This window comes from Temnothorax longispinosus, unplaced genomic scaffold (genome assembly GCF_030848805.1).
Source record: "Temnothorax longispinosus isolate EJ_2023e unplaced genomic scaffold, Tlon_JGU_v1 HiC_scaffold_41, whole genome shotgun sequence".
NCBI classification, from domain to species: domain Eukaryota; kingdom Metazoa; phylum Arthropoda; class Insecta; order Hymenoptera; family Formicidae; genus Temnothorax; species Temnothorax longispinosus.
Window position 1 is genome coordinate 2551 of NW_027270242.1, and position 20149 is coordinate 22699.

The window sequence follows — 20149 nt, forward strand, 5'->3', positions numbered from 1 at the left end:
CGTTTTTTTCAGTAAAAACGTTCCCAAAAACCTTTACAAATTCTGCTATACAAATAAAATCATATACATTATACATTCAATCATTAATCGTATACATTTTATATCTATAATATAATTTTTCTTATTTCTTTTTTCCCCGACCTGGTCATTGAGCGACCTCACATCTCATTTCCCTTCCCTTCGTCTTCCATCCGGCACCCTTCTGGTCATCTCTTTCAGCTTCCTTTAATTCCGCACCCCTCTGACTTTCTCCTTTCTGTCGTTGCTCTTCCCTTTTCTTTCCGGCTCTCTCCCTCCTCTTGTTTGATGCCTTCCTTCTTTCTTATTCTACGTTCACTCTGCAAATAACTGCATTAAAGATTATTCTTACATTCTTACAATCTTACTTCCTTCTCCCCTTCCTCTCTCTTAATGCTTCTCTCTTTATCTCCTTTTATCTCTCTTTTCCCATCCTAAATTTCTCCTATTCTTTTTTCTTCCTATCTGCTTCGTCCTCGTCCGTATCCATAAGGAGATTCTCCTCCATCCTTTTCGCTCTTTCTTCCTCCATGATCCTCTTTGGCCTCCCGCTTTCCTCTTCTTTCCTCTCTTTTCTCCTTTCTTTCTCCTCTCTTTCTCTTACCCTCGTTTCCACCGACTTGTCCTCGTCCATTTTCACCCTCAATCCGCTCTCTTCCTTTCTCTTTGAATCCAATACCTTCCGCTTATCCTCCTCAACAAAAATCATCTGTATTATTCTCTAATCTTTCTGACTAACTTGCCGCTGTATTAGCCTGCCTTCTGCTTCTCTCCAGCTCTGCCATCCATTTATCTCTCTTTCCTTTACTATTCAGTATCCTTATGATCTTCTCGCCAATTCCTTCTGGCTTCTCCTCCTCCTTTCCTCTTGTGCACCGCTCTAACACACGCTCCCATGTCTCTGGTTCTGCACCACATATTCTACAGCTTCTTTTCTCTATTGGTTCCCAATATCTTCCACCTCTTATCTCATTACCTAGCCTAAATCTCGCTATCCTGATCATGGACTTCTCTTTCTCTTTTTTCTCTAGGTATTCTGGCCTTCTAATTTCTGCTATCTCCCTGTACCACCTGTTATATCTAGACTCTCTTACTCTTTCATCTCTCTCTTGACTCTGAATGTCTTTGTCTCTTCTTGTTATCTCCTCTATACTGCCTCAGCCATTTCCTCTTTTCCTTTCTATCTCCTCAGTTGCGTATCCTCTTTTTTCATAAAAGCTCCTTCTCTCTTCTTCCCAATTTGCTTTTCCTTCCTGACATTCCCTTTTATTTCTTTCCAGCATTGTCTTGCAATCTCATTTCCCTCTCCCCTTTCCAGTTTTTCCTCGTATTTCATCGCCCTTTTACCAGCACTTACTCTCATTCTGTCCCTCTTGGTTTCCTCCCTTATCATGTATCCGGGTGTGCTCCAGTCTAGGCCCAATGTCCACCTTATATACCTTTCGTGCATTCTTTCTATTTTCTCTCTCTCTTTCCATCCTCACACTTCTACTCCATATAAAGCTATGCTTGCTACCAGTGAATCGACTGAATCGTATAACTTAATTCTTCTTATCCAGTCTCCTCCAAAATAACTTTTTTCCTATTCCCCAAACCTGTTTCATTGCTATGGTAGCTTTCCTTACTCTTTTATATGCGCCTCCTGTCCTCCGTTCTTTTGGAATGTGTAGCCTAGATATCAGAATTCCTTTACCTCCTCTATTTTTTCTCCCATCCATTTCCATTCCATTTTCTTCATTTTACCTACTTCCTTCCTAAATCTCATTACCTTTGTTTTCCCTACATTCACTCTCAGCTTTTTTCTGTCGAAATATTTCTCCAGTCTTTTCATCGTCCTCTTCATCTCCTCTTCGTCCTCTGCTATAGCTACTATATCGTTTGCGTATGCTAACGTCCAAAATTTTATTCTCCCTACTACCACGCTTTCATCTTGCCCCCTTCTCATTGTTTCCTCTAAATCTGCCAGCAGTAGTATGAAGAGCATAGCGCTCAGCGGGCATCCGTGTCTGACTCCTTTGACCATGCAAAAGCATGATCCCTTTTCTCCTTTCACTCTTACCACGCTTCTTGTCTCTTCGTACAGATCTTCTATCCTAGTTCTCAGCTGTTCACTAATCCCTTCTCTTTTCAGTGCCTCCCAAATTTTTTCTCTGTTCACGGAGTCGAATGCTGCTTTCAGATCAATAAATATTTTATTTTAATCTTCTTGCATAAATATTTTATTTTAAATCTTCTTGCATAGATCAAAGCTATCAAAGCTCGTGTTTTTTTTGCTTGTTTAAAACATGTTTTTTTGTTTAAAACATGTTTTTTTTATACCTTAGTTTAAAACACAAATAAAACATAAAACATTGTTTTAAACAAAAAAAACAATGTTTTTTGTTTAAAATAAAAAAAACATGTTTTTTGCCAACCCTGTTAAAAAGTTGTTTACGAAAAAAATTTGAAAAATATAGCAGTTATTTTGAGTATTAAAAGGCATGAACGACTAATATGTATGTGAAAACATAGTACACGTATGAACAAAGGAAAGTCATTTAAAGCAGTGAATCGTTAATATATTGAACAGTCTTTTTGAAGTCATTTAAAGCAGAGAATAGTTGGCATAGAAAAGTACATATACAATTTTATGTGTTAGAAAGCATGAACACAAAGTATTTTCTGCTTTAACTATAATTGTATGATTATAATTGTAAATATTATTTATTGAATGCATATGGAGCTCCACTCTTCCTTCGCAGATAGATGTGAGTGGGAGTGGACATTGGTTCGCGTGGAAAGTTGAAAACCCGAACTGTACAATGATAGATTTTGTTTCGCCTTATAAACAAGAGTAAGGGTGTAACAAGGTGAGGTGGATCTCGCTTTGGATGAAAAATACAATGCTGTCCAGAGAACCATCTACGCGAAGCGAGGTCCACCTTACCCCACCCCATCCCTGCTTACAGAGCTCGAAAGGTCCATCATTGTACGGTTCGGATTCTCAACTTTTTACGCGAACCGAGGCTCACCCCTGCCTCAAGAGGAGGGGCTACCACCCCTCCCCCGTCTACATGTGTATACATACTGTTCATACACATACATATCAGCAAATTACTTCTCTTAGCACTGACACAAACTGTTATATTTCTTAAACTTTTTTGTTAATAAATTTTTAATAAACAATGAGCGACACTTGAAACACCTTTTGATAGTTACTCAGGACCATGTTCTTGACAATATATGTCAAGGTCACGATCTTGGGACTGTTAATGTGTATTTTTACAATATTTCAATAATTTTATAGAATATCCAAAGTGAGGCGTGACGTCGGTTTAGATTTGTTTCAACGGCTTTTTGGAGCAGACTGCGATTTTCTCAAGTAAGAATAAATAAATAATCATTCAATTTCATCGCTATAATATAATAATATATTCAAGTCATAATAAAGAAATATTTAATATAAAATAAATACACGACTTTCTTGACATTACCACCGCACTGTGTTAGCGTAAGAGCCTCCGCACAAGACTCTTGTATGGTAACGTAACGTAACGTAACGTAGATCAACGCACAAGAAACGTATAACGCCATAACCGATAGATTTTTTGTGCGTTGACTCACATTACGTTACGCTACGTTACCATACCATAAACTGAATTGGCAACGTCCTTACTCCGCTACTCCGAACGCACTATGGTTGCGATCTGGGAGAATTTGTAGTAGCAGGGCGCATAAGTTTTTTTAGTCCTAACCCGCTTAGTCCTAACCCCTTCACTCTTCGCTGTTCAGAACAGCTGTAACCCAGTGCGATGTTTGAGGGTTAATATAGTTTACTATAAATATATATTATTATAAACTATTGGTTTATTATATTTACTAAATATCATGCATCTTTATCTCCCAAAACAATGAAACTTTTGCTTCAGTAATTTTTTTTATAAAATTTAAAATTTTTTCAAAAATTTGTTAGACGTAACTCCTAAAATGGAACACGGTAAACATGGCGTTAAGGGAACCCACTTCCGATGACCTTGAATTTAACATATATTGTCAAGGACACCCTCCCGAGTAACATGCAAGTGATTTTAGTCGGGAGTCGCTTTTTATTAAAAAGTTATTAACAAATAAAGTTTGAAAAATATAGCAGCTATTTTGAGTATTGGAAGGCATAAATGACTAATATATATGTCAAAATAGTTCACGCATACACTTTCCACGCGAAATATTCTTTCGGCGTATTGATTAGTGACGCGCTTTAAAAGTATTTAAGTGTTTAAAACGCGTCAACTAACCTATGTAGGTTAGTAACGCGCTTTAAAAGTATTTAACTGTTTAAAGCGCGTCACTAACCTACATAGGTTAGTTGACGCGCTTTAAAAATATTTAACTGTTTAAAACGCGTCACTAACCTACATCAAAATAGCTGCTATATTTTTCAAACTTTATTTGTTAATAACTTTTTAATAAAAAGCGACCCCTGACTAAAATCACTTGCATGTTACTCGGGAGGGTGTCCTTGACAATATATGTTAAATTCAAGGTCATCGGAAGTGGGTCCCCTTAACGCCATGTTTACCTGGAACACTCTGTGTGCGTGTATTTAATATACAAGAAAAGATTGAAACGCACGTGCATCATGCGCCAACGATATTTCGCGAGTGGAATGTTGGCAAAGAAGAGTAAAATGTAATCGAGTGCCATGCAACAAAAAAACGGATGTAGAAATCTTGAATTCGATTAAGTAGTTGTAGCATATTCAGTAACTCACGAATAGATAAATGATGATTGTTTTTAGTAGTAGAGGAGACCGGGGCTCATTGGCACAGCTTTCACAATTTCGGCATTTGATTTTTTTAACAACTAATTATCATGATTAAACAGTACTAATATGATAGAGAGAACCTTTCTCCACATTTTTATGCCAGGAACAATCCTGTATACACTGTATAATAGTTCTTTTGTAATAAGTGAAATACGAACATGCATTGTAGCCAGCTTGCCCCGATGCCGCGATGGTAGGGTAAGTTGGCTACACAACAAAAGTCCACGTTAAATTAATGAAAACGTAATAGAAATACAAAGCAGGTAGCAGATATGTATTTCTTGATAAAGATTGTATCTATTAAAGTTGTAATTGTTAGAGCAGAGCTAAAATCGCACTCGCGTTCCGGTAGCAGGTTATCTTATGAAGAAATAAAGGATCGAGGGGTATATACTATAATTATTTATTGTGTTACAAAAACGCGCTCGCGTCTACACACGTCTCGAGAAAACTAAACGCAACTGCCTTAAAAAAAAAGTTCAAATAGGCGAAGCTAGCGCGCCTCAACGCCGCCACAATAATGAAAAACTACTAGCCGCGCGTTCCGCCTTACCGATACAAAAAACCTACTGCTTCAATAGTAATGATCGAATAGCAAAATACTGTTGCAGAAAAATATTGTAAACTATTTTAGATGTAGCTTTCTTCAATATAAAAATATTAAATATATGGGGCATTCCATGCCAAATCGACCTGGATTGGACTCTCGACCTCTCGGATTTGGTCGGCGATTTTTCATGTTATTGTTCCAACTCTAAAATGCACTCAAAATTTTTTTTATATTTTTTTTATAAAATTGATTTAGTTATAATTTTTTAAACCGACATATTGATGGCCACAATTTAAAAATCTGAAAAAATTCTCAAAAATCTTGTGTCAGATATCAAAATTTTTAAGCCTTGACCCAAAGTGGGGCGGCGTTCACTTCTAATTTTTTCAAGCTTTTTTCGCGTTTTTTTTTGAAAAAAATATTGAAATTTTTCCGCATTTGTCGGAAAATTGATGCCTTCATGATATAACAATTTTGTATAGCAACTTGCCAGCAACTTGTTGGCAACTTATGCTGTGGTTCAAAATCGTCTGATTCAAAATTCGAGCTGTTGCTGTCATGTTGCTGTAATAATTCATAGGATCACACAATGCTATCACATTGTTAGCAACGCGAAGTAAATTTGATGCTGCTCTCTTGCCGACAAATTGCTGGCAATACATATATCCAATGTTGCCTGCGTGTTGCTTCAAATATTAAATTACTCAAAATCAATTGAACCAAATGTACGGCAAGTTGCCAGCATCATAAGCAATTACAGGTTTGCGCGATTTTGCTCAGGCACGCTTTGCTATTAGGGATGTTTATTGTCCTACACTCAGATAACAACTACGATTACGTGATCGAAAATTGCGGTCTACAATTGCGTAAATGTAGGGTTGTAGAAGTAGGAGTAGTAATAGTCGTGAATCTTGTACAACGGATCAATCTACAATAGAGTAACGATACGTTGTAAACTTGATTAAAGCAACCAATCAGAGTGCAGTGTGTATTTCGAATGTGGACAGTTTAGTTGTTCACCATGATGGATACAGAGACAGAACTGTTGCTATTATTACTGCTATTATACTGCTATTAAATTGCGAATAAGTATGTGAATTTATTGTGTGCTGTATATTTAAAAATGAGAAGGCAAGTGCTAAGAAGATGGTGGGTGCGTCCAATCAATCAGCGACGAGATGAATTAGGATTTCATTCCAACCTCGTATCAGAACTATTGTTGTCAGACTATGAGAAGTTTTTCTCATATTGCCGTATGTGGCCTGAAAAATTTAAACTTTTGTTCTCTATAAATAAGTCGTTTTATTTCGACCCAACTGGTCAATTGATACAAGAATTGCACGACGTTTCGACCGAATTTCGGTCCTTATCAAGTGCTTTTATTCGAGTTACACCGATCCGCATAACGAAATTAATTGCATCGTTGACGTGGTGTCCTGACTACATCAAGACGAACGCAAAGCTAAACACAAGAGAAAGAATTTATACATTCAACAATAGAAAAACTCTACAAAATTATTACAATATCACGATAGTCAAAAACAATAAAGTCAATTAGCATTGTAAAATTAGTTAAAAACTTACAACTCTTATGCGTTCCAAGACAAACGGTGATACATGAAATCAAAACGTCACCAGCCATATCGAGGCATAACGCCCGAACTGTAAGACAGTCAAAGTCGAACTGAAGTTGTCAAATAAAGTTGTCGTGCAATTCTTGTATCAATTGGCCAGTTGGGTCGAAATAAAACGACTTATTTTGAATTATTTGCTGGCGACGGAAATTGTTTTGTTTATTTTGTTCTTTATGGTGCATCCCCTTCTCCTAAAAAGAAGCCGGAGACGGGCACTTCCGGTAAAAACTGAAACTTGCAGCCACTCTTGCGTGAGTAATTTTCTTGCTTTAATTATGACCTTGAAAAGTATCCTCTTTTTTGCCAGATGTTATTTTAAACTAGATATATACCTGTACAGATTTCTCGCACATGGCGACAGTGTTAAGTTGAAGGCATGGGAGTTTCGGATTGGTAGATCTACCATGTATAAAATTGTGAATGAAGTGTTTCAAGCCATTTGGACAGTTCTACAGCCTTTTTATCTGCCTGAACCTTCGCCTGAGTTATGGATGCAAGTAGCTGAAGATTTCTACTCAAAGTAGCAGTTTCCCAACTGTGTTGGGGCCATAGATGGGCGCCACATGCAAATTCAAACTTCTGGCAACTCTGGTTCTGAATTATTTAATTACAAGAAATACTTCAGCCTTGCGACGCGTCATATAAGTTTACATGGGTGGATATAGGACAGTATGGTAGATATATATTTCAATTTTTTTTACTTCAGTCTGAGTATTTCCATAAATAAAAATTTTGTTTAGAATATATATATTTATGCATCTCTTATTATATTCATATTATGTAATTACATGTAATTACATATTATGTAATTCTGTGAGTGATGGAGAAGTGTGGAATAATTCTGCACTTGCTGATGCTTTGGAGCATGAAGAAACAAAGCTTCCTCCTCTTAAAATGTTGCCCGGAAGTCACATAAATTCCTCACGTATTTGTGGCAGATGAGGCATTTCCGCTCAAACTTTATCTCATGAGTCCTTATCCGCGTGCTGCCTTGCAGGATAAACAGCGAGTTTTTAATTATAGACTCTCCCGTGCTCAAAGAGTTATAGAGAACACTTTCGGCATTCTCGTATCTCGATGGCGTATTCTCAGGAGGTGCATATATGCAATAACCCTCACAATGCACAAATTATATTTCAAGCTTTGGTATGCCTGCATAATTTTGTGATGACAGAAAAAAGTAAGGAGACACCTCAGCATCGTACTTATTGCCCCTCTAATTATGTGGACCAAGAAGATGAAGAGGGGAATACAATTCCTGGAACTTGGCGGACTAAAGAAAGTGATAGGCTGCATAGGATTGGACGAGTCGGTGCCAATAATCCAACTAGAACATCTGCTCAGCTCCGGGATACACTTTGCGATTACTTCATTTCGGAAGCTGGTGAAGAAGTTGCTCCTTGGCAGTATCAACGAGCATTCCGTGGTGCTATTATAAACCCGCCACACTTTTAATAAAGGTAATATGGTAACTTTTAGTAATACTTGGATTTAAGATGGACATGCTTATACATATTTGATAAGTTTTCAGGAAAGATTGGTGAAGCCATGCCGTTTATAGACGCTGTGAACGTGCAAAATATTTTCGAGGAAATTGCGAAAATTATAATTTTCTGTCACAGACGAGGGCCCGATTTAGGGCTGAAACGTTTGATGTTTTTTAATGTATTGACTAACAATTGTTAAATATAATTTTTCCGCATATTAGATCTTGCGTCAGCTCTCATAGCCCATTATTTACTTAATTTATTATAATTTTCTGTTTCAGTTGCATATAAAGGTACACAAGAAATTAATAATATGTATTTTTTATTAAAAGAAATATTATATTGTAGGATAAAAATACATTATTACTACATCAAAGCATTACATCTTAGGAGAGGAATATATATCTTATATAAATCTTGGTATATCATTTTATACTCTTATTTATTATAATAATTATAATATTTATACTATTATTTATTATAATAATTACTCTTATTATAGTATAAATAAGTATAATTCATAGCATTTGTACGATCCATCGAGACCTTTAGCTTAAATAAACGTATTTATACTTATACTTGTACTATATCAATATATTGTTTTATCACTATCTATATTATAAAAAGAATTTTATGATATAGATTTTATATTAATATTGCAAAAAAGTTATAGATATTAATGTTGCAAAAAATAATTTTATATTAATATTGCTTAATTTTTGATTATAGACCAAAATTATTAACTGATAAAATATATGTTTAAACTAAATATAATTGAAAAATCACATTTTTTAAATCTAAAGTGTTGTTAGTTCATCAACCTATTAGTTATCAACTCAAACTTAATTATTAGTTGGTTTACCAACAGGAACTATTAGTTTACCAACAGTCAACCAAAATTATTAATTTTTTAATACTGATTCTTACATTGTTTCTGAGTTCTGCTTTTCTATAGTATACTTCTGTATAATCTGTAATATTTCAATAATACATTGTAATTGTTTTTCATCTGGCACTCTTGCAAGTACTGCTTTAACAGACAGAAATAAAGAATCCTCTGGCTTATTTTGAGTTCTAAAGGTAGGACCTTGCAAACGTTGAGTGACCATCTCTGTCAGTGCTGTTATATTAGACGAATGTTTCTCTATAGCACAAGCCACACTTTCATGAGTTTTCTTTTTCTTTGTGTAAAAGAAATCCGGTGTAGGAACAGTTCGTTTCAAAGATGATGATTGATTCATCAATGGAACATTTTCCACCTCAGATTCTGTAAGAAAGAAAGCACACATGAATGATAAAGAATAATTACTAACAATGTACTAATTATATGCATTAACTAAAAATAAGATTATATACCTGTAGATAAAATACTGTTTTCCAAATACGAATTTTATAAGGAGGAGCTAGGAAATGGAGTGTTCTGTAGTGTTGTTGGTGTTGTAGGTGGAGAAGATGATGGACTTGGCGTCTGAATGACATTCTTTGTAAAGTTAGATGATGTTTTGCAAAAAAGATAACATTGTCACGTGACAATTATATAATAGAAACTAATCATATTGACAAAGAATAGACTATTCTATAATATTATCTTACCGTCTAGATTTAATCACATCTTTTAGAAATTCTAAGTCTTTATAGAGCGGCCAGTTACTGACATACATTGGTTGCCCTGCCCCGGTTCCGGATCGGGGGGCGCTCTCCTTTTCTTTTCTTACTTCTCGACCAAATTTTCGTCTCAATTTATAGAATTCTTTCTCGGCATCCGGACCTGAAACACATACCGAAAAATTGTAACAAAGAGAAAAAGAGTAGCATATAGTAGTAATTGATAATTACTCAACCTCAAAAATGTTACATTCGCAACTCGATTACTTACCGGAAAGTACAGTGGTCAAAACATTTCCGATACTCGTCCAGCACAAACTTTTCATTTGTTGGTCTTTATGTGAAATGCACCGTTTTTTCCACAAACATTCGTTTGCTTTTACTAGCCCAATCAACTCTCTACACAATATCAAGTTTAAACAAGTTTTATCTTCAAACTGAGCACTTTCTTCGCATTCCATGATGAGATCTTTATAACGGTCTTCACTTGTCTGTCTTTCGCATTTCGACATAAACAATGTGGCGCGACCGGCGCGACGTGATCACGTGAAAAACAGCACTCTGATTGGTTGGCTCTTACGTTCACATCTGGCGTAGTCGTGAAAGATAAAGTTCAACCATCTTCCACAACACGCTTTACAACCGCAGTACCGCTTTACAATCACGCCGTACAAAACACTCTTACAACACTACTTACGACCACGTTTACGTAATTGTAGACCGGGCTATATACATGTTGCCCGCAATATATAGTTTCTTACATTCACAATAGACTTGTACCCAGATAGCCAAATGCTGTGTTTGTTGCCATGTTGCCAACAAGCAGCTTGTCGTTAATGCAATTAATTTTGACAAACTCGGGACAAGGTGAGACAGCATTATGCTTATCGGGTTGAACTCATATGAATTATATTTCTCTTAACAGCAAATTGATTGCACGTGTCAGCATTAATTTGTGAGGGATTTGTGACAATTTCATATTGTCAACACTTCGTTAGCAACGAGATACAATTAAAAAACTTTATAGCTTGACGACATATAAACAATAACGGATGGAAATCATTATATATGTGTTGTTGCCGTCATGTTTGCATCATGATGCTCAAGATGGACCGATGAATCATTCATTGCTGTCATATTGCTGACATGTTGCAGACAACATAACGTACCAATATTGCGGACCGTTTGCTCTTGAAATTGCGTCAACTGATTGCATGTATAAGCAGTCATGTAGCTGTATTTGTAACGTGTTCTATTTCGATGTCAGCAAATTTACAGCAAATATATGAAAACATGCAATGCATTAGTTTGCTCACAGATTCACACATAAGACGTAAGACGCTACAGCAATGTTACGTGCGCTGGCCTTTACTTTGAAAAATATAAGTTCCTAATCAAAAGTTGCTCTATCCCACGGTCTTACATACAGGTCTGGAAACTTCAATGGTGGGGGTAGGTCGCTTAGTGAAGTTGTTTTTAAGTCATCTAATAGCCACTAGAGTCGTTGCGATCGATGTTCGCGCGGCGGCAAGGGACGCCGGAGGCCGGGGGGGGATATCTGTCATATGAAATTTGGCGGAGTGGTTTTGTGACAATTTCGTAGTCTCGACATTATGGGTTCGAATCTCCGTGCCCTTAATTTTTTTTTTAATTCTTTTACAATAATAATGTGATAAATAATAATGCTTTAAATAATTAAAGACTACAAATTAATAAAATATGTATAAATATAAATATAAATAAAAATAAATATATAAAAATAAATATAAATATAAAATAAATACGAGTTTTTATTCTAAAAATTAAGAACAAATAAAAATAATTTTTATATGTTTATTTTTATCCTTTTTTTTTATTTTTGTGGGTATTCCAGGTTGTCAATTCAAGGTAAGTATAACGAATAAAAATCAACTCTTTAATTTTATCTCCTTTTATTTTATTTTTAAAATTCTTGCAGGTATTTCAGTTTTTAAAATCAAGTACATACGAGAGAAAATATAAATCAATCCTTCAATTTTTGCCATTTTATTTTATTTTTTACAGGTATTCCAAAGTTGAAATGGACAGTGTTTGGCTGCATGCAAGAAAGTATTGCAAGGTAAGAAAGATGATATTATTGAGTAAGAAGGATATTATTGAGTTAGGGTCAAAGCACGTAATATTGCGTAGCGATATATGACTGTCATATAATTGACTAATGAATAAGGTGCTTACGTTTCGCTTACGTAAGCACCTTATTCATTAGTCAATTTGGATAATTTTTTCTTAACAACAAATTTTTTTTTCAGTTTTAAATTTTCCTGGTGAGCGTTTTGCTTCATTCTTAGTCGTATATAGTAAACTATTGCATAGGACAGGATTTCAGATGCATGTTCTTTACAGGGAAACGTGAAGGTGTAAGAATCAAGTACTTCATCGAGAGTTACATCGAAGAAAAAAAAATTATCCAAATTGACTAATGAATAAGGTGCTTACGTAAGCGAAACGTAAGCACCTTATTCATTAGTCAATTATATGACAGTCATATATCGCTACGCAATATTACGTGCTTTGACCCTAACTCAATAATATCCTTCTTACTCAATAATATCATCTTTCTTACCTTGCAATACTTTCTTGCATGCAGCCAAACACTGTCCATTTCAACTTTGGAATACCTGTAAAAAATAAAATAAAATGGCAAAAATTGAAGGATTGATTTATATTTTCTCTCGTATGTACTTGATTTTAAAAACTGAAATACCTGCAAGAATTTTAAAAATAAAATAAAAGAAGATAAAATTAAAGAGTTGATTTTTATTCGTTATACTTACCTTGAATTGACAACCTGGAATACCCACAAAAAAAAAGGATAAAAATAAACATATAAAAAATATTTTTATTTGTTCTTAATTTTTAGAATAAAAACGTATTTATTTTATATTTATATTTATTTTTATATATTTATTTTTATTTATATTTATATTTATACATTTATATATTTTATTACATATTACATATTTTATTAATTTGTAGTCTTTAATTATTTAAAGCATTATTATTTATCACATTATTATTGTGAAAGAATTTAAAAAAAAAATTAAGGGCACGGAGATTTGAACCCATAATGTCGAGACTACGAAGTTGTCACAAAACCACTCCGCCAAATTTCATATGACAGATATCCCCCCCCGGCCTCCGGCGTCCCTTGCCGCCGCGCGAACATCGATCGCAACGACTCTAGTGGCTATTAGATGACTTAAAAACAATTTCACTAAGCGACCTACCCCCACCACTGGAATTAGCGGTAGTCTCCAGACCTGTATGTAAGACCGTGCTCTATCCCCACTCCTCTACAGATATATATATGCCTCTTAAGTCTGACAACGACCTTTAGATACAACCTGTATTGTTCAGAATCTAGCATTTATTCGAATTGAGAGTAAGGACGAGCAGAGCTACCTGGGGTAAAACAGAGCCATGAGCAGAAAGAAATCTATAGATAGATTTTTTTTTTTTTTTTTTTTTTTATTCAATATAAAGAAAAGACCGTGGGGGTACCCATGTGGTCATATAGCAAAACCGAAATCTAAATCGTATCACATCAAAACAAGACACTTCGACTAATTCAGCATGGCCGCCTCAATAAAAGCGACCCAAACAGAAGTTAACTGCGTAATGAAACTCGTGAACTCGTATAATCCCGAACTCGAAAATGTGTAAGTGTATGAATGTCTGTGTATTTGTTCGTGTATGTCCGCGGTGTTTGGAACTCGGTATTGCCGTAGGTACGTTAAGCCCAAGGAACTGCGCGGATCACTTCCCCCTGCGGCCTATAGATAGATTTATTTGTTATCGACCTCCCGTAAGCGCGCTATCTATCGGGCAGCGTTTCTGTTGTTGTCGCGCTGCGAGGCATCCGTCCAATTTAACGCATGCGTCGTGTTTCTTTCTATATTCGTGCGCAACGCTGACGCGCAGGCGTTCCCTGATTTTACCGCGCAAACAACGACGATCTCATCGTCACTTCTTTTCGGACGCTCAACGAGTGAGAATGTTAGTTATTGCTTTGATATTGCGTAGATACGCTACTTTCTATAATCGTAAAATCCGTAATATCCCGGCTTCTGAGGAAGCAGAGCTGTTATATACAGCTACATCATTATTTGGGAAAGACGAAACCTTGTCTCTGGACTTTCTGACTGCTGAAAAGGAAACGAGGGAATTCCGATAGTAAAGACGAGGGCGGCCATTAATCCCGAGATATATTTTTGGAAAGACGAGGATCCCTTGCGTCGTCTTTGTACTTGATAAGTATACTTCTGATGAGAGAATTTCAGTTATTCTATTCTGGAACAAGCCTAATTTTGGCTAATTACAAGGTAACCTTATCATTTTATTTGGTAAAACCGTTCTTGGGTTGACATTATATTCAGGCTTTACATAGCCTAATCCTCGGATATTGGTTACTGAGAATATCGTGAGATTTTCACGATTCCATTTTGTGGCGCGCATAAAGTAATACAATCGTGGCGCGCATAAATTAATACGATCGACAGGCCTTTTCTCGAGAGCTCAGTTCCTTCGTGAACTTTCCAGAAGACGAATAGTATAAGGCTATTCGTGCTTCTATCCGTATAACACATAGCGTGTTCGGCGCGTGACAACGGAATATTTGAGGTGTGAACCATCGCGTGATTTGAGCGTGATATACCGTGTTAAACTAGTACGACATTGCGTATCCTAAGCATAATACATAGTGCGTACTAAACGTAACTAAAGTCAATATAGATATTATTATCGGATGATACAAATAGTAAATACTGTCGAAATTCTCAGTTCGAGAAACTATATTCCTTTATTAACCGTAATTATTATTATTCTATTTCGTGCGTGTTTTTCTGTATATATTTTGGTAATAATTTGCGATATTAGTCTATATTCAACTTATACAAGTTTATCCAGGTCAATCATGATTGAAGTACCATACACTATTATAACATATCGAATTCTAAACATGATCTTTCCTTTCAGAAATTATATTCTTATTCGACGTTCTATGCTGAAACATTACTTGAACTTAGTAGTTTGATTGGTAAAAGAAAGATTAAATATCTGATAAAAAGTAACAGAGAAAACCTTCAATCATAAATGACAACAACAATTCAATATAATCCTTTACTGCATTGTTCTGGTATGATTTACGTTCTTTGCATATGTTTATGACTGTTTATTATATTGTGCATTAATTTGATTTTGTTTAAATTACTTTGACATTGTCTAATTGAGATAAACCTTAATTGCTGCATCCCTGCACAACCGAATGTAATACTTTGATTTTGTTATAAAATGATATAAATATTATACTTTTATTTTATGAATACTGGTAAGGTTTTTGGCAGTTTTCCTTACCCGTGCAACGAATGTTGGTATTCGATGAGATTCTGCCAAATAAAGTATAATTGATTCACTAAACAATTAAGGCATCGTTCTTTCCTTCCCTTCGAATAAAAGGTTTGATACTCAGTTCCTATACATGTATACACATATATATTTAGACCCTATATATTATAAATATAATACAATACATATTAAATTACATATTTCATATTGTAATTATAATATATATTATACATAGATATATAATATGATATAATATAATATTATTATATATATTCTATGTATCTTTTTTATTCTTACTTAGTTTTACGATTAAAAAATATCTAAGTACATAAATGTGTTTCTAGGAAAAAATTATCTATTTTTGATAAAATACGATACAGATAGATTCTGTATGATGATCGCATGATACGACTAAAGAACAAAACGCACATCGGTAAATGGTAACACTTAATAGTATTTGGTTTTATGTTCATTTCTATCAGTCCAAATTAATTTTAAACTCGATTTAACTTATTTTTTATCTTTTTCTAATTCTTAAAACTAAAAAAAGATAATAAGTAAGTTAAACAGAGATTGAAGTACAAATAGATATTAATTGCGCAAAAAAAACACGTAAACATACCGAGAACAGGAAAAGAGAGAGAGAGAGAGAGAAAGAGAGAGAGAGAGAGAGAGAGAGAGAGAGAGAGAGAGAGAGAGAGAGAGAGAGAGAGAGAGAGAGAGAGAGAGAAAGCTGGTACTGCTGGTATCGTTGGTACTCACCGCAGGCACAGTCTCCTCGTCGAAATAAGAGAAGTCCTTGAACGCCTCCTGTCTCGCTAGGGCGACAGTATCATTGGATGACATGTCTGGAGTACGACTTGACAACAAGTGACTGAGCTATGACCCGTGTTTCTCTCGACTGTCGCGCATCGCTCGTGCGAAGTGCGAATGACGGCACTTCTCCGCCCTCACGCGTTTGCTGCTTCGTCTATTCTCATCTGTTTCCACCTCCTCCCGGTCAAACAACGGAGCGGAGCAGACGCGATTGCGCGAGCTCACGCGGGAACGTATAAAATCCTAAAGTTATTAAGAATAAATTTTGAAAATACCCGCTGTAAGGTTTGTCAATAGAATGCCCGTAGAAATATAACAGAATTTGGTAACAGAGTATAATGGCAGATTTACTTCAAAAATAAGCAAAATCTGCCGTTTCTTAGTCATTTATGATAAATGTAGTCTACCCTGCATAAAATGACGGATTGAAAAGAATTAATTTAAATTCTGCTTTCTGATGCGAAGAAAGGGATTGAAAAGTATTGGTTCGCATAAAACTTTACCGCGCTGAATGTGAGACAGCAGTGGTTGATGCTTCGCATTGAAAAGTATTGGATCGCATTAAATTTACCCAAAAAAAATATTCTGTCATTTATATTCACCCGGCATAAAAAAATTATTTTTTTCGAAATTTTATTACTATTTTATAACTAAGGCCGGTATTCATAGTCGGATCTTATTTCAAGACCGTCTTAAGTAATGTCTTAAGTTGCTAATACGGTCATTTCATTGGCTGAACGGAGTCTTAAGACGGCCTTTGACTAGACTTAAGACGATCTTAAATATAAGATCCGACTATGAATACCGGCCTAAATTTGTTGATTAAGATATTCCTTTCACGGAGGAGCGTATTTTGTAGGCGCTTAAGCAGGGCCTCAGCAAACTCTTGTATATTGCATTAAACTTATATAAAATCAAGTTATAATTGATTATTATGTTTAATTATAAGAAAAAAGTGAAAATATTATGTGTATTTAGAAATTTTTCATTTTTTGGTAAATTTTACTGTCAGAACGATATGGCAACGCTGCGCTTTTCAGGGCGCCAATTGTAAAATGTGAAGTTGATAACAAAAGTGTCAATGTAAGTGTCAATTTCGTTAATCAAAAAATTTTGTGACATTTTCTTTTTATCAAAGAGAGATTTTATAATAATAATGAGTGATAAGAAACATAAAGTGAGGAGTAATGTGGGAAAAATTAAGGGACAATTTGTGAAAATAAAAGAGAAGCAGCGCACTCAAAACATTATCAATTCTAAAAAAAAAGATTTAATAAGGTAAGGTTACAGAAACGGTAATATTATTAATTAAATAACTGGAAGAACAAGATAATTGGCAATTGTAACTGTAATTTATATTTTGGTAAAGGAGTCAGATTTTGTCCGATGTTGATATATATTTTTGGATTATTTTTCTTTTTTAAAACATAATAAATAGTTGATAATAAACCGTATACGTAATGAACTGAAGTGTGACATGAGCGCATAGCTTGCAGCGTTAATTGCCAAATCATTCCTTGAAAGTCGCCATTAAAAATATTCATCTATAAACCACATTTCAAGTCAACTTTTAACATAAATATTTTGTTTAAATATTCGGTGACTCTGTATTTTTATCGGCACTATCGAAAGTATAGAGTTTAGCGAATATGTAGCGCAGTTAATATTTAATATCTCAAGATATTTGATAAACAAATTATTACATTAAAATGTGAAAAATAGACTTTTTCGATAACGTCACGTATAAAATATCGAATTTTCAAAGTCATAATTCTTCTTTATATGTTCGGTAATGTGGTTTAATTTTTTTCTGGCGTAAAGATATGCATTTGAACTTTCTCGTGCCAAAAAATCAGTTAATTCTTAAGACTTTGGTGTCATGAAAGGAATACCTTAAGATGAAGTCTATGATTATAAATATTTTCTCGTATTTGAAAAAAACACTTACCTGGGCTGCGTTCGGAAACGTCACCTGTGTGCAAACGAGTATACTCCCTTTTCTTTCTATCTCAGCGAGTTAGAAGGAGAAGAGAGTATACCCGTGGGTACCCGAGTGACGTTTTCGAACGCAGCCCTTGTGGCCTTGGTGGGATTCGAACTCGGGACCTCTGGATCGTGAGCCAACTGCCTTACGTGGTAGACTACTTCTTAATTTGATGTAAGTGTTATATATAGTCTACATATGTCATAATTAGCGCAAATATATAATTTTTCAAAAATTATCTTAAGAAACAAATTTAGTTCAAAAAGAGTAATAAAATTTTGAATTGGATATATGATATAATATTTCTTAATGTCGGGTGAATGTCAGAAACCAGTGCCGAGTCATTATAAAATTTTGTGTTTGTAAATATATTTATGAAAAAAGTATATTTATAAAGTTAAAACATTCTTATCAAATCCTTACAAGGGCCTCATTAGACAAAAATAAGAAAACCTTTTTTATGGCATCCCTAATAAATAATGGTCGGGATCACCTTATCCGGGATTGGACGGGATAATGAATACATAGCACGAGCACGAAGCATGCCGATCCAGCCGATCTTGCGTTTCAGCACTGCTGCTACTGCTGCTAGGCGTGTGATGGGGGTAGCGCACACAAGGAAAAAGCCGTGTACGTGTGCGCATGTACAGTGTGCACGGCTCTTCCCTTGTATGCGCTATCCCCACCACGCGCCTGGCTGCGGTGTTGAAACGCAAAATTTTAACAAATAAGTACGAGCTTACGCATTAAAAAGAATTCACTTAGCTTAAAATATTCCTCGCATTCAATCGCAATCGATAACCTTCAAACAAATGCGAATTCTCGCATTAAAAAGGATTCACATCTTTTGCTAATTGTTTTTGGATTCAGAGGCATACAAGATTTTCACGTTCTATTCTCAGTATCGCACTGAAAAGTATTGACCCGTGATCCAATCCGAAATTGTTGCAAAGCAGAATTCATGGCAAAATCTCGTGAATGCAAAACAATATTTTTTAATAAGACGTTTTATGCAGGGATGACTCCGTGACATTAGTTGGATAAATATTATTTATCAATCAAATTGACTTTCATACGGCTCGTTCGACTCGGAATCGTTTGGTGGTCAAGAATATCGTCATTAAAACGTTTGGTGGTCAATCGTTTTCCCAGAAAATATGAAAATTAGAACGAGCCGTATGAATAAGTCAATTTGATTGATAAATAATATTTATCCAACTAATGTCACAGAGTCATGCGACCAATGGCGTGAGAGTACAGTTTTATCTATTTCTTAGGAAAACAATTGACCACCAAACGTTTTAATGACGATATTTGTGACCACCAAACGATTCCGCGTCGATTGAGCCCTATCAAAGTCAATTTGGGTGATAAATACAATTTTTCCGATTAATGGCACAGAGGTGTGATATGTCCGGCATTATGCGCATACGGTATTTTCTATTTTCTGGGAAAACGGTTGACCACCGAACGTTTTACTGATGATATTCGTGACCACCAAACGATTCCGCGTCGATTGAGCCGTATGAAAGTCAATTGATGAATTCAAATAAGACAAACGAACCGAGACATTGCGAATATTATATAAGGACGCTAATTGCCAAGCAGAGACTCAGAGTCCTTTCAGTCAGCGGAGTAATCTGAACGCTAGAAGAATACGATCCCTGGGCCCGGACACCAAGCGATCCGAGGAGTCGACCTGCGAGGCGGAGCATCGTCCCTGCGTTATATAATCGTCTTGAATAAAGTGATATGTACGAACATTAAATACACTCCTGACATTCTTAATTATCCGTGGCCATTCTCTACAGATTTCTTTCTTATTCTTCTTTAGATATAAAGTAGTGCTTATATAAAGCTCTATTGGAA

At 35.3% G+C, this 20149-nt stretch overlaps 1 protein-coding gene and 1 long non-coding RNA gene across 11 annotated transcripts; one reads left to right on the forward strand and one right to left on the reverse strand.

Annotated features, from left to right (window-relative positions):
• Positions 1-8918: 8918 nt before the first annotated feature.
• LOC139824518 (uncharacterized) lies at positions 8919-13682 on the reverse strand. 10 transcript variants are annotated; one of them, XR_011735148.1, is made up of 6 exons: positions 13540-13678; positions 11268-11350; positions 10370-10893; positions 10087-10261; positions 9850-9973; positions 8919-9760 (listed from the first exon to the last, which is right to left on the reverse strand). XR_011735148.1 is itself a non-coding variant. In XM_071797040.1 (4 exons), exons 1-4 carry the CDS (start codon positions 10608-10610, stop codon positions 9734-9736), a joined length of 555 nt encoding a protein of 184 aa, XP_071653141.1. In that variant the 5' UTR covers positions 10611-11596; the 3' UTR covers positions 8919-9733. The 10 variants fall into 10 exon arrangements, 1 of the variants encoding a protein (XP_071653141.1); XR_011735142.1 differs by having other exon boundaries at positions 10370-11469; positions 13540-13682; XR_011735143.1 differs by having other exon boundaries at positions 10370-11350.
• A 580-nt stretch (positions 13683-14262) lies between these two features.
• Positions 14263-15555, forward strand: LOC139824520 (uncharacterized). Its single transcript, XR_011735151.1, has 2 exons — positions 14263-14459; positions 15112-15555. It is a non-coding gene; the product is annotated as an uncharacterized lncRNA (long non-coding RNA).
• The last annotated feature ends 4594 nt before the right edge of the window (positions 15556-20149 follow it).